At 38.5% G+C, this 20897-nt stretch overlaps 1 protein-coding gene across 2 annotated transcripts; it reads right to left on the bottom strand.

Moving 5' to 3' along the window:
• Positions 1-715: 715 nt before the first annotated feature.
• Positions 716-15436, bottom strand: cfap251 (cilia and flagella associated protein 251). Of its 2 annotated transcripts, none has more exons than XM_047367633.1 (20): positions 14737-15436; positions 13913-14053; positions 12126-12235; positions 11923-12031; positions 11570-11650; positions 11415-11492; positions 11289-11330; positions 10959-11209; positions 10685-10864; positions 9021-9271; positions 8780-8931; positions 8416-8592; positions 6765-6949; positions 6572-6686; positions 6321-6472; positions 6136-6226; positions 4777-4920; positions 4474-4702; positions 4245-4331; positions 716-4148 (listed from the first exon to the last, which is right to left on the bottom strand). In XM_047367633.1, exons 1-20 carry the CDS (start codon positions 15016-15018, stop codon positions 4027-4029), a joined length of 2979 nt encoding a protein of 992 aa, XP_047223589.1. In that variant the 5' UTR covers positions 15019-15436; the 3' UTR covers positions 716-4026. The 2 variants fall into 2 exon arrangements, with proteins under 2 accessions (XP_047223589.1, XP_047223579.1); XM_047367623.1 differs by having other exon boundaries at positions 6321-6484; positions 14737-15435.
• Positions 15437-20897: the final 5461 nt, after the last annotated feature.

Raw genomic sequence — 20897 nt, 5'->3', positions numbered from 1 at the left:
GTCCAATGCCCAAAATTTTGAAAGGTTGCTTTTTACGGTTTATTTATCCAGTTTGGCAAGCAATAAACAAAGATCTATTTTCGTTCTTGTCTCCTGCTGCTTCTCCTGCTCTGGTAAAAATAAAAAACATAGGGCCACCCCAGTGTATGATGGTCCTATACCAGTTCCTTTACTTATGCCCCACAGTTCTTCCTAGCTGACTTACAAAAGCAAATAACAAAACAAACATTATAAATGATAATTTACCAACAAATAACTCCCATAAATAACTCAAAAAATAAACACAAAATCAGCAGCGCTAACCTTAACTATATTCAAGTTAATAAAGACTAAATAGCTCCAACACTAAAGTATTTTACCTTTTTCCTGTGTCCTTCCACTCACCCAGCAAAAACTTCAGTAAATATAGTATTTCAAAGTAGAAGCATTTTCTATCGGTCAAAACCAATGACATAATTTTGGGTGACAAATATTTAATCCTATTAAGTTTAACATTTCTGCTTATCTAATGTTACAAAAAAATGGAAATTAAATTTGATTTAGAATAAATTTATTTTAAATAAGTATAACGTATAATATAATTTTATTATACGTATTTTTACGTACATTTTAAAGTTGTATGAAAGTTGTAAAAATCATTTAGGTGCCTAAAGGACATACATTTCCAGCATTTTGTAGGAAATTCAAAAATGATATCTAGAAAGTCACAAAAGTGTGTGCATTCTGAGAATGAGCCCCGTTCTGTTCAAGCGTTTCATGCAGTATGTTTGCATTACTATTTTCGCTGACAAGGTCGAAAGGCGATCTCCTGGCTCGGTTCACATGAACGTCTCCGCCGAAGAAGGAGTAACGCAAATCAACGCTGGATTCAACCAGGGCACTTTCTGCCACGGGTCCGGGGACTTTCCCCTGGGCAGGTACGTGAGAAACCGGGTTCTCTGCTTGTAGCCCAGATAGCAAACCTTCTGAATGCCCCGGATGTTCTTAAGCATGGCAAGGAATTTATAAGGAGAAAAACATCAGCAGCTTATCATTATGGTTTCACACATATTTTTACTTGTACCATGAAGCTATGCTGATAGAGTATAAATGTTTACTTACGTTGGCTTAAAAAACCGTCATTGCTTTCAGTAGAAAATATACGAACAAACCAGTTCATATACGTGAAGCATCATGGGAAACGTAAAGCTTCCGTGGTTCCCATTAGATAAGCGAAACATGACGTCACATGAACGTTTACGTCGCCGCCATAATGTGAGTGGCGTTTTTGTGGCGCGACACACTATAAGGTATTTAAGACGGTTCTGTTTTAATGGCTTGTTGTTTTTATTTTACCTTTAATTATGCAAGCAAATCTCATTAAGACCCAATGGGACATTTTCAAGAGCTACGTCTTTTAAATAAACATACAAGAAAACCGTAAGCTCTGATACAGAGGTGAGGCATTAGCTATAATGTTTCACATTAAAATGTAAATGAATATGCCAAAGGTTTGGAACCAAGGCCAATACAGCCCAAACATTTGGAAGCAATTTCGGCTTGCAACCTTCTCCGCGAACACCAATATAAATTCTTTGGATTCTGGGATGTATTTATCAGACCTTTCTATCTCTAAAAGAGTGTGCAATAATCCGACCATTAGCTCAAACCGTTGAAGAATCCGAGGAACAACCACCCCAGGAACTTCGCGTTCCTGCACAACATGCAGCAGAACATCAAATAAGCAAATAAATAGCAACCACAGCGATCCTTTCCAACCAACCACCCTTCAGCTTGAAAACAATTCTACAGACATTCATCGTGGTCAAATGAAAAGAGACAGCAAATTGTGACCAACGTTACTTGCAAATGAGGAAGAGAAATTTAAAAGATCGCATAATGTTTGTATTGTTGGTATTTGCTTGCGCAATATTTAGGTAATCATAGAGGTATTTATGCAAATAATTATTTTTATTTGGTCAGAGCAAAACGAATATTTAAGATTTTAGATTTAAATTTAGATTCATGTTTAAAATCTTCCTAATTTTTGGTTTCATCGTTTTCCAGAATCATACAGCAGTTAGCTGTGTGATTGGGATTATTGAGAGGGACTGACATAGAGAGGGTTTTACAGGCATATTCGTCCTATAAAGCCCTTTGAAAACGATTATCTGTGTGTCGTGTGGTATCAACCCTATAACTGTAGTAATGGATCTTCATAAGAAGGGTGTCTTCAGTGTGCCAGGTAAAAAGCCTTGAAGTTTGATTTCAAATCTTACTAAATGTATGGAATTTGATGATAATTGAAAACAAATTAATTTATCCATCTTTGATTTTCTTTGTTTGCTTGTTTCTTCATTTGATTATTTTATACACTTTCAGTTAGTGAAATCCCAAATCCACCTCAGCAATATGATGGTAGGGTCAACATGAGAGACTTCTGGGTTACAGTGACCATGGAAATCCTAAGCCGTAGATTTTATCATTGTTGGTATGCTATATAGTGTCATGGAGACATGCATATTTGCATTGCTAATCAACCTTCTAGACCAGTTTTTTTCAACCCTAGTATGGTCAGAGTTTTACCTGCTTCAGCACACTTGATTTCAATTGATCGTTGTTTCACAGGCTTTTGTTTAGCTAGAACCATCTTAATCAGGTGTGTTAAAGCAAGGAAACGTCAAAAAAAAAAAATGCAGGACAGGGGTCGCTGAGGATCGGTGTTGGTACCCACTACTTTAGACCATCGTTTCCTAATCCTTGTTCTGGGAACCTGCTGTCTTGCATGTTTTATATGTTTGCATGCTTCAAAATATCACATAAGGTGGATGGATTACCTGAATAACTTGTTGTCAAAGTCTTTTAAAGTCTGTTAATGTCCCACTAACAAAAGCAAGGTATGTCTGAATGGGAAAACAGCAAAAACATCTGGTCAGTGATGCTGAGGACCAGGATTGGAAAATACTGCTCCAGACATGTAAAGGGAGCAAATATATTTTCAATATTAATGAGTAATGTATCTTGAAAGTTGTGAAAAAAAATGTAATGATTGTGTCAGGGACTGCACAAAACAGTTTACTAATTTATTTACCAAAAAAAAGTCACAACATTTTTTATACAGTATATGATATATACTATTTCAACCATAATTAGAATTTTTGTTGTAGTTCCTCCATTTTTCCAGAAGATGGAGGTGTTTGCCATTGGACATCCGACTCCGCCCACTATCCGACATCGCCCCATCCTGCGGCCTGCAGGCGAAAAGCTGCTGCTCTTTCTACAGTAACTAGTTATTATGGAAACGCGTATCTCATTGGCCAGAGTCATGAGCTTATTCTTTAAAACCGCTGCTGATTGGTTAGATTTGGAGCCCCACTTATATCTCAGAACCTAAAACAACAAACGATATAAGACGCATCAATCATTTAGATCAGATGGGGATCCAGTTCAGTGGTGGATGCATCCTTGCGTTCCCTCTACGAGAGAAACCACCGTTTTCGTGGGCTATTTTCACAAATGAGTTTCAGAAATAAAACTAAGGATGCAACTATTTTTTTTTTTTTTTTTGCAGAGTAGGTGCCACCTATGGATGGGCAATGAGACACATTTTAATTCCATTTTCAAAAAGGGAAACTGTCTCAGTAGCGTTTTTACCCTGACTTTATTGAAGTAGTTGTACACATTGTGTATCAATATTTTGACAAAAAAATTTATTTTAAATAAACAGTTTTTTTTTTAAGTTGCAATATTTTTAATGTTTAAAAATATAACAATAAATAAGAAAAAAAATCAGGTGCTACTTCTGAGCTTTGCCATTTAATGTGTTCTCAAAAACTAACTACATTCCCGACTAATCTAACTCAACCATGTTTGTCTAATAGATGTCCCCAAAACTGATATTTATACTTTTAAATGAAAGCACATATAAAAACATTTAATATCAATATAAGAGCATACTGTGCACAGAAATCATAAAGGAGATTTAGGGGTAAAATCTTTTTCATTAACGCATCCTCTCCATTACTAGCTGGCAGGTTGTTGATGTTATCATTCTGGAGGTGAAGTGCTGGCTCTCTGCTCGTTGGCCAATGGTAAGCCAAGGATGTAACCTGTAAATGTCTCCACAGATAGCTCATCTGGGATCACATTCCCCAGGGAAGATTTTTCACCTGTGCAGACACATTAAACAGGGATTCATATTTTTTTAGATTTCTTTGTTGATTTTTGCTTCTACTATTTTTGTTTTTGTGCTTTGTCCTGCTCACAGAGTGTCCCTTCTTCTGCTTTTTCTTCATTGACCCCCAGAAGGGTGGCAAAGCACACTGCTACTTCTTCTTCTGTCATGTGTTCTCCTGTTGGTTATGTCAAATTGATGCACAGATCATGATATGTTTATATTCACATTAGAACAGAGGAGGCTTTCCTCTTTCATGCAAAAGTTACACAGGTGAAAACAGAGACAGAGAGAAAGATGTGAAGTGTCCTACTGCGTACCTCGAGCCTGTAGAAGTTCTAGCACATAATTTCTCTGCAGAACGGGCTTCCCTGTATGGTCATTTTTACCAAGAACATGAAAAGCTTGAACAAGCTCATCACTGGAGAAACCAAAGGCTGGCCGATGGTTAATATACAGCTTGATAAACTCCTCCAGGTCAATGTCTGTCACATATTTTCCAGTTTCAGCATATTTGCTGAATTTCACCTCATTTTGCATGTCTTCTATCTGGTAAAGATAACACACTGAACTGTAATAAAAGATTTCTTATGATTAAAACTGCTTCTTTGTGTTCTTTGTACCTCCTGTTCTGTAGGAAAGTGGCCCACAGCTTTCATCAAATAGGGAACTTCCGATAGAGGAATTTTGGTAGATACTTCAAGTCTCTTCCTCACTTCAGTGCCTTGATGGCGGATTTGGCAGTAATAGAAAAAGTCCTCCATCTCCTAAAGATGCAAATGGTTTAAAAATTATGAATGCATACTCAAAATGCAAAAAAGGCTTGCATTGTAAGCTTAAAAGTCATAAAAAGAAACTTTACAAACAGGTGTACATCTCGGTCTCTAACACGAGAATGAGCACTAGCCCTCAAAAAAGAGGTAGCTATTATTCCCAAATGGGGAAAACATGGAACAGTGGAAAACCTTCCCAGGAGTGGCCAGCCAGCCAAAATTACTCCAAGTGTGCAATGAAGACTTAACCAGGAGGCAAAAAAGAACACAGAGTAACATCTTAAGCACTGCAGCCCTCACGTGTTTCAGTTCAGGTAAGTGTTCATGATTCAACAATAAGAAAGTGACTGGAAACAATTGTTATCCGAGGGAGAGTCCTAAGGCCAAAACCAGTGCAGGAAAAAAAAACAAAAAAAAAAACACACAAAGTCCAACTCACATTTGCTAAAAAACATCTAGATGATCCCTAAGACTTTTGGAAAACATTTCTGTGGACCGACAAGACAACCAAGGGGATCCTTATGGTCTGGATAATACTTTTTCACAGCACCTAATTTTAACTATGCATAAAATGTCACAAAATGTAGAAGTCCATAAACAATTACCATAGCTAATACTTTGTTTTTACTCGAGAATAAATAGAAATGATAAAAAAATTAAAGAGGAATCTGTAAGGGAGAAGATGCTTTTTCACAAAATTTTTATGTGTTAAAAAACAACGTTCTCTTGTTCAAATGAGAGTTACTGGAGATTCTTTATTTCTTCATATGAGGGAGCAATATTTTCTCCCACATGGCAAAAGATTTAACGGGTCAGGGTGAAACAGCATTGTCCTTGCATGTCTCACTAAAAATGTTTTCCAATGAAGGAGTCACAAAAGTAGCCTTTTAGCCACATATTTAAATTACTGAAATATTATACGGCTGTTCTAGTGTAGTGACCAATAATAATGCTCGTTTTTAACAAAGAGTGATTCTTTTGTAGATGCGCTTCCACACATCAATGAGAACTTCACGAGTAGTTCAGCTGTAATAAGATATTTCTGCAGAGTGAATGTTAAGTTGTATCAGCTCCTCAGCTTCCCAGATCACATTTTAAATCCAGTTAATTGCTAAGCTAACACAATAACCTTAACTAATATGATGGGAATATGACTCCTTTGCTGATAAGTAAATGAAAGACTCAGTGATTGTTTAACCTTTAACTCACTCTGTAAAACGTGCCATCTCTTCCACCCTCGAGGAGTGAATAAAAAGGCACCATGTCCTTTCCACCCAAGGCGGCTGCTGCTTCCAGCACGCTGTAATAACAGGTCACAGAATCACGATCAGAATAAATCATTGCACTGTTCATGCATTGTCTCTGGTTGCCAATCTGGTACAAGCAAACCTTACTCCAAGTTCACTTTCCATGACAGGGCACTGCAGTCAGATCCTCCTGCAGTAAAGACAAACTTGCCATCGTAGGAGCAGGCAAAGGTAGAGACGCCTGTCGGATGGCAGATCAAAGCGCTGGAGTTATAGGGGTTCCCGTCCAACGGTAAAATCTGGAGACCCAACTACCGGATAAATTAAATCACTGTTTCAGGTTTTAAAAGTTTTACAATTAAATGGATGGTACAAGAGAACACTGCTCCAGCACTGACCTTATCCTCTGTGATGAATGCCAGGTGATATGAGTTTATCTCAGGTTCGTTTGACTTTGGAAGAATCCTGACTTGCTTAATTGGAGAACCATACGTTGGGCCAAGGACCGTCTTTCTGTTTTTTGTAGAACATGTATTACTAAAACTGTAATTTGAAGTGAAAGATTAGATTTTGAGCTATACTTTTGCAGACCTGCACATCTTGGTTGTGCTGTTGAAAAGCTTAATCTTGTATTGGTCCGAGGCAACGAGAAGGAACTGCTCTGCGCTGAGAGGAGGATACCAAATCATGCACTGTGGCACGGCACTTTGCTCAATGCGCTGGGAGCCGAGGATGAGGAGCTTGTTCCTGTCACTGTTTTTCAGGTTATACTCCACCTGTTGCCCCATTCAACACATACACAGAGTTATGTATAATTGTATCTCATTACATTAGAATATAATCAAAAAACATAATTCGTTTCGGGAACTCAATTTAAAAAGTGAAACTCGAGTTAAATAGAGACACACAAGCATTTATTTCTGATCAATTTTAGTTATGGCGTACACCTGATGAAAACAAAAAATTTACATTGGATCGATAAAAATGATATTTTGTCCAGTAATGTTATGTTAAGGCCATTGTAATACCTACACAATCATTGGGAAAACTGCTGACATAGCAGTTGCTCAGCAGACAGTCATTGACACCTTCCAGAAAGAGAGTAAGCCATTGCTAAAGAAGCTGGCTGTTTATAGAGGGCTGTATCCAAGCATTTTAGTGGAACATTGTGTGAAAGGAAAGAAAATGTGGTAGAAGAAGGGTGCACAAGCAACAGTGATAACTGCAGCTTTGAGATGACTGTGAAGTAATGTCGATTCTAGAGTTTGGGGGAGATACACAAGGTGTGGACGGCAGTGTTAAGCCACCACTGAACCTAGGAATATGTTTTACCTAGACTAAGGAGAAAATCAACAGAAAAGTCATTGGTCCATAGTAAATTTAGCATTTTATCTGGAAATAAAGGCCACGGATTTTGGAGGAAGATGGAGAGGCACACAATCCAAGTTCCCCGAGGTCAAATGTGAAGCTTCAACAGGGCATGTCCTGATATAAACCCCACAGAGAGTCTATGGGGTATTGTCAAGAAGAAAATGCGAGACACCAGACCCAACAATGCAGATGACCCAATGGCCACTTCTTTCCCCATTAAGGCGACTGTGGCTCAGTGAGGACAGTAGTTGTCTTGCAATCCGAAAGTTGTAGGTATGATTACAGGTTCCTCCCGCTACATATTGATGAGCACTAAGGGCAAGGCATTTAACCTCTAGTTCCAGATTGATCTGTGTCTGATTGTGTGGGGGTTTGTGAGTGCTATTGGATGAATGTGGCTCTAGTGTAAAGTGCTTTGAGTGGTCGGTATGACTGGAAAAGCTCTTTGTAAGATCAATCCATTTATAGCGATCAAGGAAACCTGGCCTTCTATACCACAGCAGAACCACAGGCAGATCACCTTTATGCCACACTGCATTGGTGCAGTAATTCTAGTGAAAGGAGCCCCGACCAATCATTAAGTGCATATACTATACAATAGATGGACATACTTTTCTATGTAATTTGTTTTACTGGTGTTGTAAATATTAAAATTTTGAATTTTAAAAGCTGTAAACCACAACCAAACTTAATTCAAATAACTGCTTAAAATATGTCACAAAAATGATTGAAAATAACATTTTTGAATTAAGTTACTGAAAGGAAATTAACTTTTCAGTGATATTCTAATTTATCAACACACAACTGTAGAGCCAACTGGAAGGCAAAAATAACTGATTCAGAAAATATAAAATAAACTATATCAGCTAACTAGTTGGCGGTCCAATCCCAGGGAGAGCAGTCTTGGTTGGGTGCTGTCCAGATGAACCCCAAAAAGAAGGTCTTTGATGGGCTTGTAGTGAGAGCAGTACCTGCCCAGATTCACCCAAAGAGGCGATGAGTCTTCGTTTCTCTGAGAGTGGAAAACTGTCACTGCTTTACCAGCATCCTAATAGTGAGGAGAAAAAAGAATGATCAAGCCCAATTTTTTTACAGTTTTGAAAGAAAACTGTGAAAACTTCCCACAATGGAAATGTATTTTGTATTTTAACTGCATCTTTAATAGTTGACCAACACTTTATCAGTAGTTTCAGTGAATAGAAACCTGATGAGACCAATTTTAAAGACTTGCTTACTGCAGTGGCTAGGTACTGTGAGTCTGAAGAGAAGGTGATCAAGCTGATGCTGTCTGTAGTGCAGTGGAAGCATTCCTTAGGGTTATTCTGCAAGGTGCAGGCATCCAGTATGTAAACCGCTCCGGTTCTAAAGCCCACAGCCAAGCATAATCCTGTTCAACATGATTCAAACAGCAGTTAAAACTGGCTATAGGAAGATGTTTTTTTTATCATGCCTGTTTCAGAAAGTAGACTTGCTCACCTTTTGGGTCAAAAGTAGCACACTGAATATGCTTTTCTTTCTCAAACACCCTGTTGCCAATGATTTCTTTGCGGTTATAATCCCATAGTGTTAAGATGCCACGATGGTTGCCAAAGGCTACAGCTGGACGAGAGGGGTGGCATGCTACTGCATGGACAGGCTCATAATCATTTTGCAGAAGAGTCTGGAAGACGCCACTTTGTGTGTTCACATGTATGACCTTCGAATTGACTGTGGAAATGATGAAATTCCTGCAAAGGAAACAGTCTAAAATGAAAAACAATGCCTTGCAAAAGGCCTTTGAACTTTTTCACATTTTGTTACATTACAACCACAATCTTCAATGAATTTTGTGGGGATTTAATGATAATTACCAACAAAAATTAGTCCATAATTGTAACTTGAAACAAAAATCATACATTTTAACATTTTTTACAAATAAATACCTAAAAACTTTGCTGTGCAAATGCATTTAACCCCTTTAACCCCTTTGCTGTTAAATAAAACATCAGTGCAACCAATTGCCTTTGGAAGTCACCTAATTTGTAGATAGAGTGCATCTGTGTTTCATTTAATTTAATTCAGTATAAATCCAGCTGTTCTATGAAGGCCTCTGAGGTTTATTGGAGAACATAGTGGACAAACAGCATCACAACGTCCAAGGAACAGAGCAAACAGTTCAGGGAGGATGTTTAAAGCAGGATTAGGTTATGAAACAATATCCCAAGCTTTGGACATCTCACAGAGAACCGTTTCATCAATTCTCCACAACTGAAAAATTACCAAGACATGGGTGTCCACCTAAACTGGCAGGGTGGACAAGGAGAACATTAATCAGAGAAGCAACCAAAATGCCCAAAGCAACTCTGGAGGAGTTGCAGAGATCCACAACTTTGGTTGGAGAATCTACTGACTATAACATTATTAGTTGTGCACTCTACAAATATGGCATTTTTGGAAGAATGGCAAGATTGTTAAATTGCTGTAAGAAAGAAACATGAAATTCCCCCAGCAGTTTGCCACAAACCATGTAGAGGACACAGAAAACATGTGGAAGAAGGTGGTCTGGTCAGATAAGTCCAAAATTTAGCTTTTCGGCCTACATGCAAAATTCTGTGTGTAGTAGAAAACTAGCAAACCTTCCCCACAGTAAAAAATGATGGCAGGATTTTACTGAGGGGGTGTGGGGTGGACGTTAGACCTAAATCCAACCGAGAGTCCGGGGCAAGATTTGAAAATGAATGCTCACGCATGCTCTCCATCCAGCCTGAGCTATTTCTAGTCTGAGCTATTTCTAAAAGAAGGATGGGAAAATGGTTAGCCTCTAAAAGTTCAAAACTGGTAGGGACACATTCCAAAAATGTGTGCAGCTGTAACGGCAGCAACCGGTGTTTCCACTGCCTATATACCTATTAGGTGTTTATTTGTAAGAATATATTAAAATCATGTTTTTTCCATCCACTTCCCAGGCATCCGCTACTTTGTGTTGGGTTATCATATAAAATCTCAATAAAACACATTAAAGTTTTTTTTGTAACATGATAAAGGATGAAAGATTTAAGGGGTAGGACTACTTTTACAAGGCTCTGTAATCAGTTTTTTTTTTTTTTTTTTCGTTTGTGAGACAAAACAGTGTAAAATGCGTTAGATTGTACATCTTCTACCTGATTAGTAACAGGTTGGCCTCCAGAGTGCAGTCCTCCTGACAGCCCTCGGTAGGTGTGTCTTTGGAAAAGGAAATAGAAACTACAGGATCCAGGTTGAAATCGCCATAACAGCTGACAAGCAGGAAGTTTTCATCATAAAACCGGACTTGACCTTGTATATCGCCAGTTACCACATAGCTGTAAGATAAGGTGACATAAACAAACTGGTCACAAGGTCAATTTAAGGAACATGTAAATGTCAATTGCAGTAAATATTCACAGCTCTGGATACCCATCAGTTATGGTGAGAACGGTGATTCGGTGGATGCAGGTTTTATTGGCTTTGTCAATGGACAGCCTCTGTTTTTTAACCAAGTCTCCAACAATGTCCCACGCCAGGATGTAGTCTGCTATGGCTATCAGGACCTGAGGCTTTCTCCAGTGAAACACGGAACGACTCAGAGACATGTCAGCAAAGCGAACGCTATTACTGGGATCAGGAGAAGGCTGAGTAAATACATCGGGATTGGTTGCATGGGTGAACTGCAACAGATAAAACAACACTCAGACAAAAAAAGCAGACAGTATTTATTAAATGTAAAACTTCAGAGAATATATTTACCATCTTGAGCTTCAGTGCAATGTATTGCAAACTTTCACTGGCCTGAAAAGAGACTAAACAATTGACACACTGAATCTTATCAGCCGTGCATTCATTTTTTACTAAAAATGATCATCATGAACTTACCCTGCTGTGGATTAACACGTGACTTTTACTGCAGCTGAGAAGCTGAGTGCTATCATTTGGGTTAAAAATGATGTATTCCTGAAAAACAAACCAACATTATAATCCAATATCTCCTCACTGTCAGATATTCCAATGAAGAAAAGAAACATGCTTACTTGAAAACCATGTTTGGGGTTCAGTTCAGTACAACAGAGGGGCTTTTGTGCATCACTGGTCCAATCCCAAATACACACACTCTGGTAGGATCATTATAAAAGAGAAGCAGCAGTACATTGTGTATATTGTTGTCAAATCCAGTATGAAAAAAATATCAAGGTTGTATTAATAATGTTGCTGCTTTCAAAATCAAATAGGCTACTGTGAGTGCTTGTGTTTTATCATAGTAAAAAAAACAGATCGAAGTTCCACATTTATTTGTTTATTTTTTGCATTTTCCATTAAAATCATCTAATTAAGATATGTTATTTGTAAATAAATCTGTCTATGCTGATCATCCTTTCATACTCACTTGACGTTCTGCTTTCTCAAGAGTTGTTAGGTATTTTGTGTTGCTTGAAAACGCCACAGCAGCGACACCGCTGGCAGGGTGGCAATCAAACAATGTATTCACAGGAATACTGGAAGATTTTTCACAAATCAGACTAACGTCATGAGTAATAGTCAGGACAGGACACAAGAAATACCTCAATCTATGTAAAAATGAAGTGTTACCCAGAGTAGGAGTCCCATATAATCACCGTGCTCCTTGGCCCGCTGTCTCCTGTTGCAATCCAGCGTCTGTCCTCACTCACACACATGCATGAGATGGGATGGGAGTGACCCTAAAGACAATGAAACATTTCACCATGCAGACTGTTGAAAACTAAACCAATGTAATGAGCACCTGTTAATGTAAATATATATTTGCCTAAAGTCATCTAATTTAAGTTTTAATGACTAATAATGGATATGACTCTCAGAGTATTTGTCATTTGTTTGCAAACCAGACAATGCATGAAGATTCGGTAACAACTCGAATTAAACTAAAGAGCTTCCCGTTTCCTGCCTATTGGATTGTAATAGAGACTGAGTTCAATAGAGGACATCCAGCATTCTTTGAAGCTCTGGGCTATTTGAGGTCCGTTTTGGGCTCATCTAAAATCCCAACTGCAAAGTAGTTAAACATCCTGTCTCAAATCTGAATATTCACAGCACAACGTTTCACATGTTTGGGACACATTACTGGATTACAGTGCTTCACAAAACTATTCATGCTGCCTGTAATTTTTTCACATGTTGGCATAGTACAACCAAAAAGCTTAATGTATTTTATGGGGAATTATTGCATAATTGTGAATGGGAAATGGAAAGAATATAACACATGGCTGTAACGTTTTTTTCAAATAAAAATGTTAAAATGTGGTGTGGTTTGGACTAAACCCATTTTGCTGTTCACCTCTGTATACAATTCAGTGCAACCGCTTGTCTTTCAAAGTCACCCAATTTGTAAACAGAGTCCATTTGTATGCAATTTAATGTCAGTATAAATCCAGCTGCTCTGAGAAGGCCTCAGAGGTTTGCTAGAGAACATTAGAGAACAAAGAGCATCATGAAGACCTAGGAACACAGCAGACAGGTCAGGGATAAGTTGTAGAGAGGTTTAAAGCAGGATTGGGTTATAAACAATATCTCAAGCTGTGAACATTTTAGGGTAGGGACAACAAGGACCTTACAAATCTGGCCTTTATCGAAGTATGGCAAAATCAATTTTATGAAATTGAACTTCTCGGCAAATTTACAATTGGACATCGCAAATTGGAATTGCGAAGTGTGGCAGACAATGAACACCCTGAAGACACCATGGCCTCTAGGGTGCATAACATGGTGGTGGCAGCATGATGCTGTGGCAATGCCTTTCTTCAGCAGGGACAGGGAAGCTGGTCAGAGATAATCAGAAGGCGGCCGGAGAAATAAAAAATCTGTTTGAGGATACAAAAAACTAGGGTACAGGTTTTTCCTCAAGCAGGAAAATGACAATAAACAATGGAAAGTTTTAGATCAAAACATGAAGAAAACCTGTTGCAGACTGAAAAAAATTGCAGTGAAAGGGGGTTCTACAAACTGTTAAAGCAGGTGGCTGAATGCAAATACACACCACAAGATTTCTGTTGGTAAACAATTTTGACAATTATTTTCTTTCACTTAAAGTATGCATTACTTATCCGTTCATCAGCCCAAGCGCGAACTGATGACAGCTTATCAACTCAAAACTCACTGCCAATTGTTGATCCTTTCTGTTTACTGTTATCCTTTCCTGTGTCAGTCCCGACTGCCCCATGCAATGAAATCGACCCAGATACTGTATGACATTGTAGAATTGGGTCTTTTTGGAGGGCTGTTTACCTAACACATAATGTATTATGTTTGTACAGTTTTTTCATACTTGTAGCACATTATAATCCTCACTTTAAATGAGAAACACATTTTGAATAACTTGAATACCCACTATGAGTTCTTACCTGCAGAATGTGCTGGGAATTTGAGGTGTGATTGCATACGATCCCAACATGAGCTGCAGCGTACAGGAAAACAAGCTCACTGTGGTCTTGCAGACTGAACACAGGGAGGGTGGGATTCATCCCAAAGACCCTATCCAGTGACTAAATAAGAGAAAGTAGACAACCAATAAAAGTCTAAATTACGTTTTAATTAGAATAAGTGTAATACTTTTATTGACAAAAATACAGCATGGACATTTTTTCCATCTTTTCTATGATTTTATCTGCCCATATGCAGGTGCATCTCAGGAATGTTGAACTTAATTAAAAATTATATTCAAAAAATGAAAATATCAATTGATTAGCCTACACACAGAGGGATACATTTCAGGTGTTATTTCTGTTAATTTTTATGCTTACTGCAAATGAAAACACAAAATTTAATTTCTTAGGAATATTTTAATACTACACAATAAAAATTTAAAAATAATTTTTTATTCCAACCAATTCTCCTAATGATTTGCCAGGCTGCATGTGTATTGTGCACCTTTTTCAACCACACTTTTTCCTTCCACTGAACTTTCCATTAATCTACTTTCATACAACCCTCTTTATATGGCCAGCTTCTTTCACTAAAACCATGTAATATTTAGATTTTCTGACATAGTAAATTATGGGTTTTCATTACCTTTTTATCCACAACCATCTAAATAAACAGAAATAAACGCTTAAAATATATTAAACTGTGTGTACTAAACCAATTCAATATATTAAGTTTTTCTCTGAATTTCGAGTTTATTGCATGTTATTAAGATACATCTGTACTCTCAACAACGCATACTTACCAGCGCGTGGATTGCAGGGTGAGGTGTTTTCATTGAGAAAAGCGTGTCTTTAGTTGCTGTGTAGACTTGAGACTGTCCATGCATCTTGCTTTTGTCAGATAGTGCTTGAACATTTCCGACCACCTCGCTGCTCTGGACTGCACCTCTGCTTTTAGACTGCTTATCTTCATCCTCATCCGGAGGCTCACTGCTCTGCCGTTCTGTAGCACTCACATAGGTTAGTAGCTTTTCAAGTTGGCAGCTTGTGGAGGAGTCCTTTCTCTTTTGTTGAGCACCTGACATGTTCAAAAGCACTTTTCTCTTTTTTCGATTAAGTTTTCTTCCTATCTGAAAAATTGAGTCTAGTCAACTTCAAGTTTAAATTGATAATTTGGTGGTATTGTGTAGACCTTTCTTAGCAAAGCTTTGGTTGCCTAGTAACGGTCAAATAAAGTGCAGAGGGTGTGTTCCGGTCAAGCTTTTCAAACTAAAAGCTTAACTGACCATCTAACCGATTTTTTGTAATTAAAGAGCTTTTGATGATAAGGGTATCCCGGTAAAAATAACATTGAAACGTGTCTTCCGGATTCTTCCAACCTGAAACATTTAGTCTAGTCACCGACAAACTTAAATTGATTAAACTATTTGGTTGTATTGCGGGAAAAACAAAAAATTTGTCGTTGCTTAGTTAAGGGTCTAAGGAAGTGCACTGTGTGTGTTCCGGTGAAGCTTTTCAAACTAAAAGCTCAACCAAATCTAAATCAGAATCAGAAAAACTTTATTGGCAAGTTTCACATTGGAATTTGCTTTGGTGGTAAGGTGCTACTAATACATTTGGAAACATGTAGTTAAAAACAAAAAACAAGCTGTGAATAAATGTTATAAGACAAATAGAGCACCATGACAAATATAAAAAAATATAAAATAATAACAATATAGAATTAAATGAAATAGTATTTACATGTGCTGAGATATTGGTACTATTTGCAAGGGGAAAGTGTCAGTTGGGGACCAGGGCCTTGTTAATGAGACTAGCTGCCGACGGGAAGAAGCTGTTTTTGTGGCGAGAGGTTTTGGTCCGCAGCCTCCTGCCAGTGAGGAGAGTCTGATATAGTATGTGTCCGGGGTGTGAGGGGTCAGCTGTAATCTTTCCTGCTCGCCTCCATGCAATTCCTGAAGTGACCGTGAAACAGTTCGTTCATTCATCTTGGTAAATTGGTCTCTCTAAATTGCCCTTAGGTGTGACAGTGTGAGTGCGTTGTTGTTTGTCCATGTGTCTCTGTGTTGCCCTGCGATGGATTGGCGACCTGTCATGGGTGTAACCCGCCTCCCGCCCATAGACTGCTGGAGATAGACAACAGCTTTCCCGTGACCCACTATGGAAGAAGTGGTATAGAAGATGAATGCCATACTTGCACAATGATCACCTGCACTGTTGTATGGCTCTTGCATCTTATACTGCTCTATATGTACTCTCACTCACTTAAAACTGTGCACATATATTTATATTATATTGTAGATATGTTTATACTGTTTAATTTGTACTGTATTGCACCGACTACGCCAAAACAAATTCCTTGTATGTCCAAAAACGTACTTGGCAATAAAGCTTTTCTGATTCTGAATGAAATCTTTTATTATTTTATTATTATTGAAAAATAGAGATAACTTAGGTTATGTTTAGTTCAATTCAATAAGCACAGCACAGCTGCCTTGCAGCAAGAAGGTCCTAGGTTAGAATCTCGGCCTGGGGTCTTTCTGCATGGAGTTTGCCTGTTCTCCCTGTTTATGCATGGGTTCTCTCCAGGTACTTCGGCTTCCTCTCACACAGTCCAAAAACATGACTGCTAGGTCGCTAAATTGCCCTTATGTGTGGGTGTGCGTGATTGTTTGTCCTGTGATGGGCTGGCGACTTTTCGACATTTACAGAAAATATTTGTGTATCAACGTTTAATGAAAATGAGTTGAACGTGACTCTTAGTGTATCTTTTATGAAAAAAAAAAAAAAAAAAAAAAACGTTTCCGCGCATTTCTATTACCTCTGTGAACTTGCCACTCACAAAATGGCTACTCTTTTTAAGAAGATATTTGCAATAACAAAAGTGATTTTTAACCACCAGAATCATAGTCAATATTTTGACACCAATAATTAAAAAAGTGAAAGACCTGAAATGGCAAACTTGTTATGCCAACTCACTGCGAAAGTTACCATAAGATATGTCATTGTTACGAACGGATTCAACAGTTCTGTTTTTGCAGGTCACATGTCTATGATGCATGTTTCGCTCCCAGCGTGCATTGCGGACACGAACTCGCAGATTCCTGTTTCTATTATTCAGTACTATTGACTGAAAAACCAAGAAAAGGTATATTTGCTCTGTCACAGTGACCAAATTACTTTTCTTCCATGACAAAGCAAAGCGCTTTTAAACGGCGTTGCACCATAATCATCTCTGCTTTACAACTTCAGTCTAATATAACTGAGAAATTCTGCAGCACTTCCTGGTGTGGGAGGAAGCTCATTGTAGAGGTCACGCACAGAGTGTTTATCACTCAACTAACAACCTCGGGGAAGGTCTGAGACGAGAGCCAATAGTTACCCTTGCAGGGTATCACCTGACGAAGGTGAGCATGTGAACAGAAATAATGGGCTAAGCGTGCACATCTTCACAGGAGACACTAGGGGGAGCAATTATTCAGCTACCCCTGGTAGATGTGATGTACGCCGGCTTGGAATCACATGCGGCTGGCGAATGAGTGCGATGTATGAGGTGGGGCACAGCTCCAGAACCTAATTCAGACTACTCTCCCCCCACGCTTTTCGGTTTTTTTCTTGCATCAACATTATGTAATTGTTTAAAGGCACATTTATGGGTAGAATTACAAATTATAAATAAAATTCACGCTACAACCACAAACTAAAATGTGTTTTATCAGGATTTTTTTGGGACCAACCAGCACCAAAAGAGTAAAGCATAGCTTTTGACTAAATGTATAAAAAACAAAAACAAGAACTAGACTGCTGCTCAGTGGTCCAAATACTTCTTTTCAGATAAAAGTAAAGTTTGCATTTCATTCGCTTTGTACACTGTAGAAATCAAACTTTGTTAACTTTGATTAACTGAGATCAGCTCCCTTGGCACAGAAAATAACATCTCAAAGAGATCAACCATCATATAGATTGTGAATTAATTCCTTTCAACTTTCCGTTTGTGTCATTTTGATCTGAGGCTGCATCATATGTGCGGCCCATAAAAAGACACAGCCAAACCCGTCTTTTAAGACTCACCAAACGCCTTCTAATTGCAGAAATACATCTTCTTCCTCAGGCTCTTAGTAATCCTGCCTTGGAAAATATGCAACCATACCTCCTCCATTCCTCCTTATGTTAGATCTGGCTGCTGGTATGTGACGATGCCAATGTGCGTGTGTGCGTGTGTTTCATTTGAGAAAGCCAGAGCACAGGCTTTCCACTTTGTTGTGTTTGCTTTCAACATCAATACTCCCTGACAGTTGACCTCAATTTTCCTCCTGCACACAGCCTCTTCTTGTTGTTCAGATTTTTTTTGCAAATCCGTCTCACCCCATCTCTGACTGTTTCAACCACCTATTTATAATCGTACACCAGCACACAACCATGTATAGAAGCTCCAAACATCAAAATTATATCAGATTATATCATATTAGATTATATATATCAGATTATATTAGATTATATTAGATTATAGATTATATTAGATTATATATATCAGATTATATCATACAGATTATATCATATTTAAGTAAGAAATTCACCTACGTCTCATATGAGTTAACAATGTAGCTGTAAACCACCTGACTCCACATTGATATGTACAGCACATGTACAGCTCAGGTCAGACGTTTACAGATGGTATTTCAACCATTTTTTTACAGGGAGGATTGAAAACATCCATCCATTGTCTAGACCCATGTATGACCTCAAAAACAATGTTGCAGGCTAGTCAATTTTGCCAAAATTTCCCATGCTTGCATATACAACTGGTGTCCTGGGCAATCTCCACTGTGACCTCAATCAGGGTTTCAATGACACACTGGAATGTTTGAGATTCAACCTGGCAGAGTCAGACGGACTGACCATAATGTACCAGAGATGGTCTAGTGGATTTACGTAGATCAGGCGAGCAGGAGGTTAAGTAAATGGTATCAACTCCTTCATCCTCCAGGAACTGTCTGCATGCTCTCGCCACATGAAGGTGAGCATGTTGTGCGCCAGGTGGAATCTAGGACCCACTCCACCTGCTGAGAATGGGTGAAAGGATTTCATCCTGATCCTAATGGCTGCCATTGTGCTGTTGTCAAGTCTGTGCTGTGCGTTCCTCCATGGATACGCCTCCCCAGATCGTGCCTCTCCCACCCCCAAAACTGCCATGAATGATGATAAAGGCTGCATAATGATCTCCATTCCTGTACCAAACCATTTTACATTTGTTATGTACATGCAGGGTAAACCTGCTCTCATCTGTGAAAAAGGCAGGGTATCACCAGATGACCGTCCATGTTAAATGCCTATCTGGCTCCACTACACCGAGCAGAAAGAACAGGGCCTACCAAATGAAATAAAGCTCTATGGCCTCTGTCATGAAGCCAGTGTCTGATTGTTTGTTCAGAAACATTCACAACAGTTGTCCACTGGAGGTCATTTTGTAGGCATCTGACATCTCTAGGTCATCCTGTTTACCCTTTACAATGAAGAACAGATAATGGTTCTGCAGATGGTGTTCTTCTACGTTTCTGTACAGCTCTCCTACAGTAACTGCCTATCTCCTGGAATCACCTCCATGCTGGGAGACACAGCAAACCTCCTGGCAATTGAACCAGTTGTACAATCCTGGAAGAGTTGGGGTACCTGTGCAACCTTTGTTACATCCATGTATTGCCTCATGCAAGCAGCAGTGACTGTTACCTGAGCCAAATGCAAAACTAGAGAAAAAAGTGCCAGAAAAGATGAGGAGGGGCAAAAATGTCAGTGGCCCCCATCTGTAAAATCATTCATGTTTGGGGTCTGCTTAACTGTTACTCCTCTTGTGCAACTTTTGTTGATTTCATTAAGACCAAACTTACTGCAACTGATTTCAACCCCTCAGCTGTTATAGACCAGATCATTATCCCATGTGTTGAACTGACCGGATGCTATACTATATATATGATATATATATATTTTTCCAGCAGTGAATGTAGCAACTCTGCCAGTTATGTCAGTGTGATCGATTTAATGAGATAAAACTACCAGTTTTATTTTTTTTTACTGCAGTAAATTCTTTATTTTTGGACACACAGCAGCCGTTTTGGATTTACAGGTTTGGGTTTTTGGAATTCTGACATCAGGGGAAACATTTTATTTATGCTTTCTGCTTGGAAATGTATACTTCAAGCATGCAGTGCAAATTAATTAAAAACTGTTTTCTTTCTTTTTGGTGCCAAAACAACAAATGCAAAAAGTCAAACTCCTGTTGTAATATGGTTTTTGAGTATGGTGGTAGTTAAAACATTTGAGAACCACTGATACATATTTCTACAGCCTAAGCAGGGTGGCATGATATTCCAGTCAACCCTGCAGAAGCCCCACTGCCACTGAGAAAAAAAAAAAAAAAACAGCAGCAGGAAGGGATACAATTTCTCTCCCTGAGATGTAAAGTCTTCCTGCCCATTTATCTATACTTCCAACAGCTTCTATCCTAGAGGAATCTTTCCATTTATTTTTTCACTTCAAGAAAGCCTAGAAATGTCTTTTGCTCATTAGCACTTATTACTCTGCTTTCATATGCTGTGGCATGTAAACACATTTATTTATATGATATAATATGCCAATTACTACAGCAAGAAGTTTACCCTTGACCTTTTTTTCTGAAAGAAAAGTATTTCTAAATTCCTTAAATATAGCCTTTACCTATGGAGTATCTTTTCATAATTAAATAATTATTTCCTTCTCAAGCACTCAAGTCCCATACAACCTCTCTTGAATTTACAATTAGGACAGAAATCGATCGTTTGAGCTGTGAGGTGCTTCAGTGTCAGACAGTTGAAGCGTTTTCAGGTTGTTTTTGAGCTGAGCGAACTGCCTTAAGGTGAACACTGACTTTGAAGACCTGAAAATCAGATAGATGGGTTATATAATAGACTCGTTGTGGCTTGAATGTGCT

Source organism: Girardinichthys multiradiatus, chromosome 1, assembly GCF_021462225.1.
Source record: "Girardinichthys multiradiatus isolate DD_20200921_A chromosome 1, DD_fGirMul_XY1, whole genome shotgun sequence".
Lineage (NCBI taxonomy): Eukaryota > Metazoa > Chordata > Actinopteri > Cyprinodontiformes > Goodeidae > Girardinichthys > Girardinichthys multiradiatus.
This window is presented reverse-complemented; position numbering and strand designations above follow the sequence as displayed.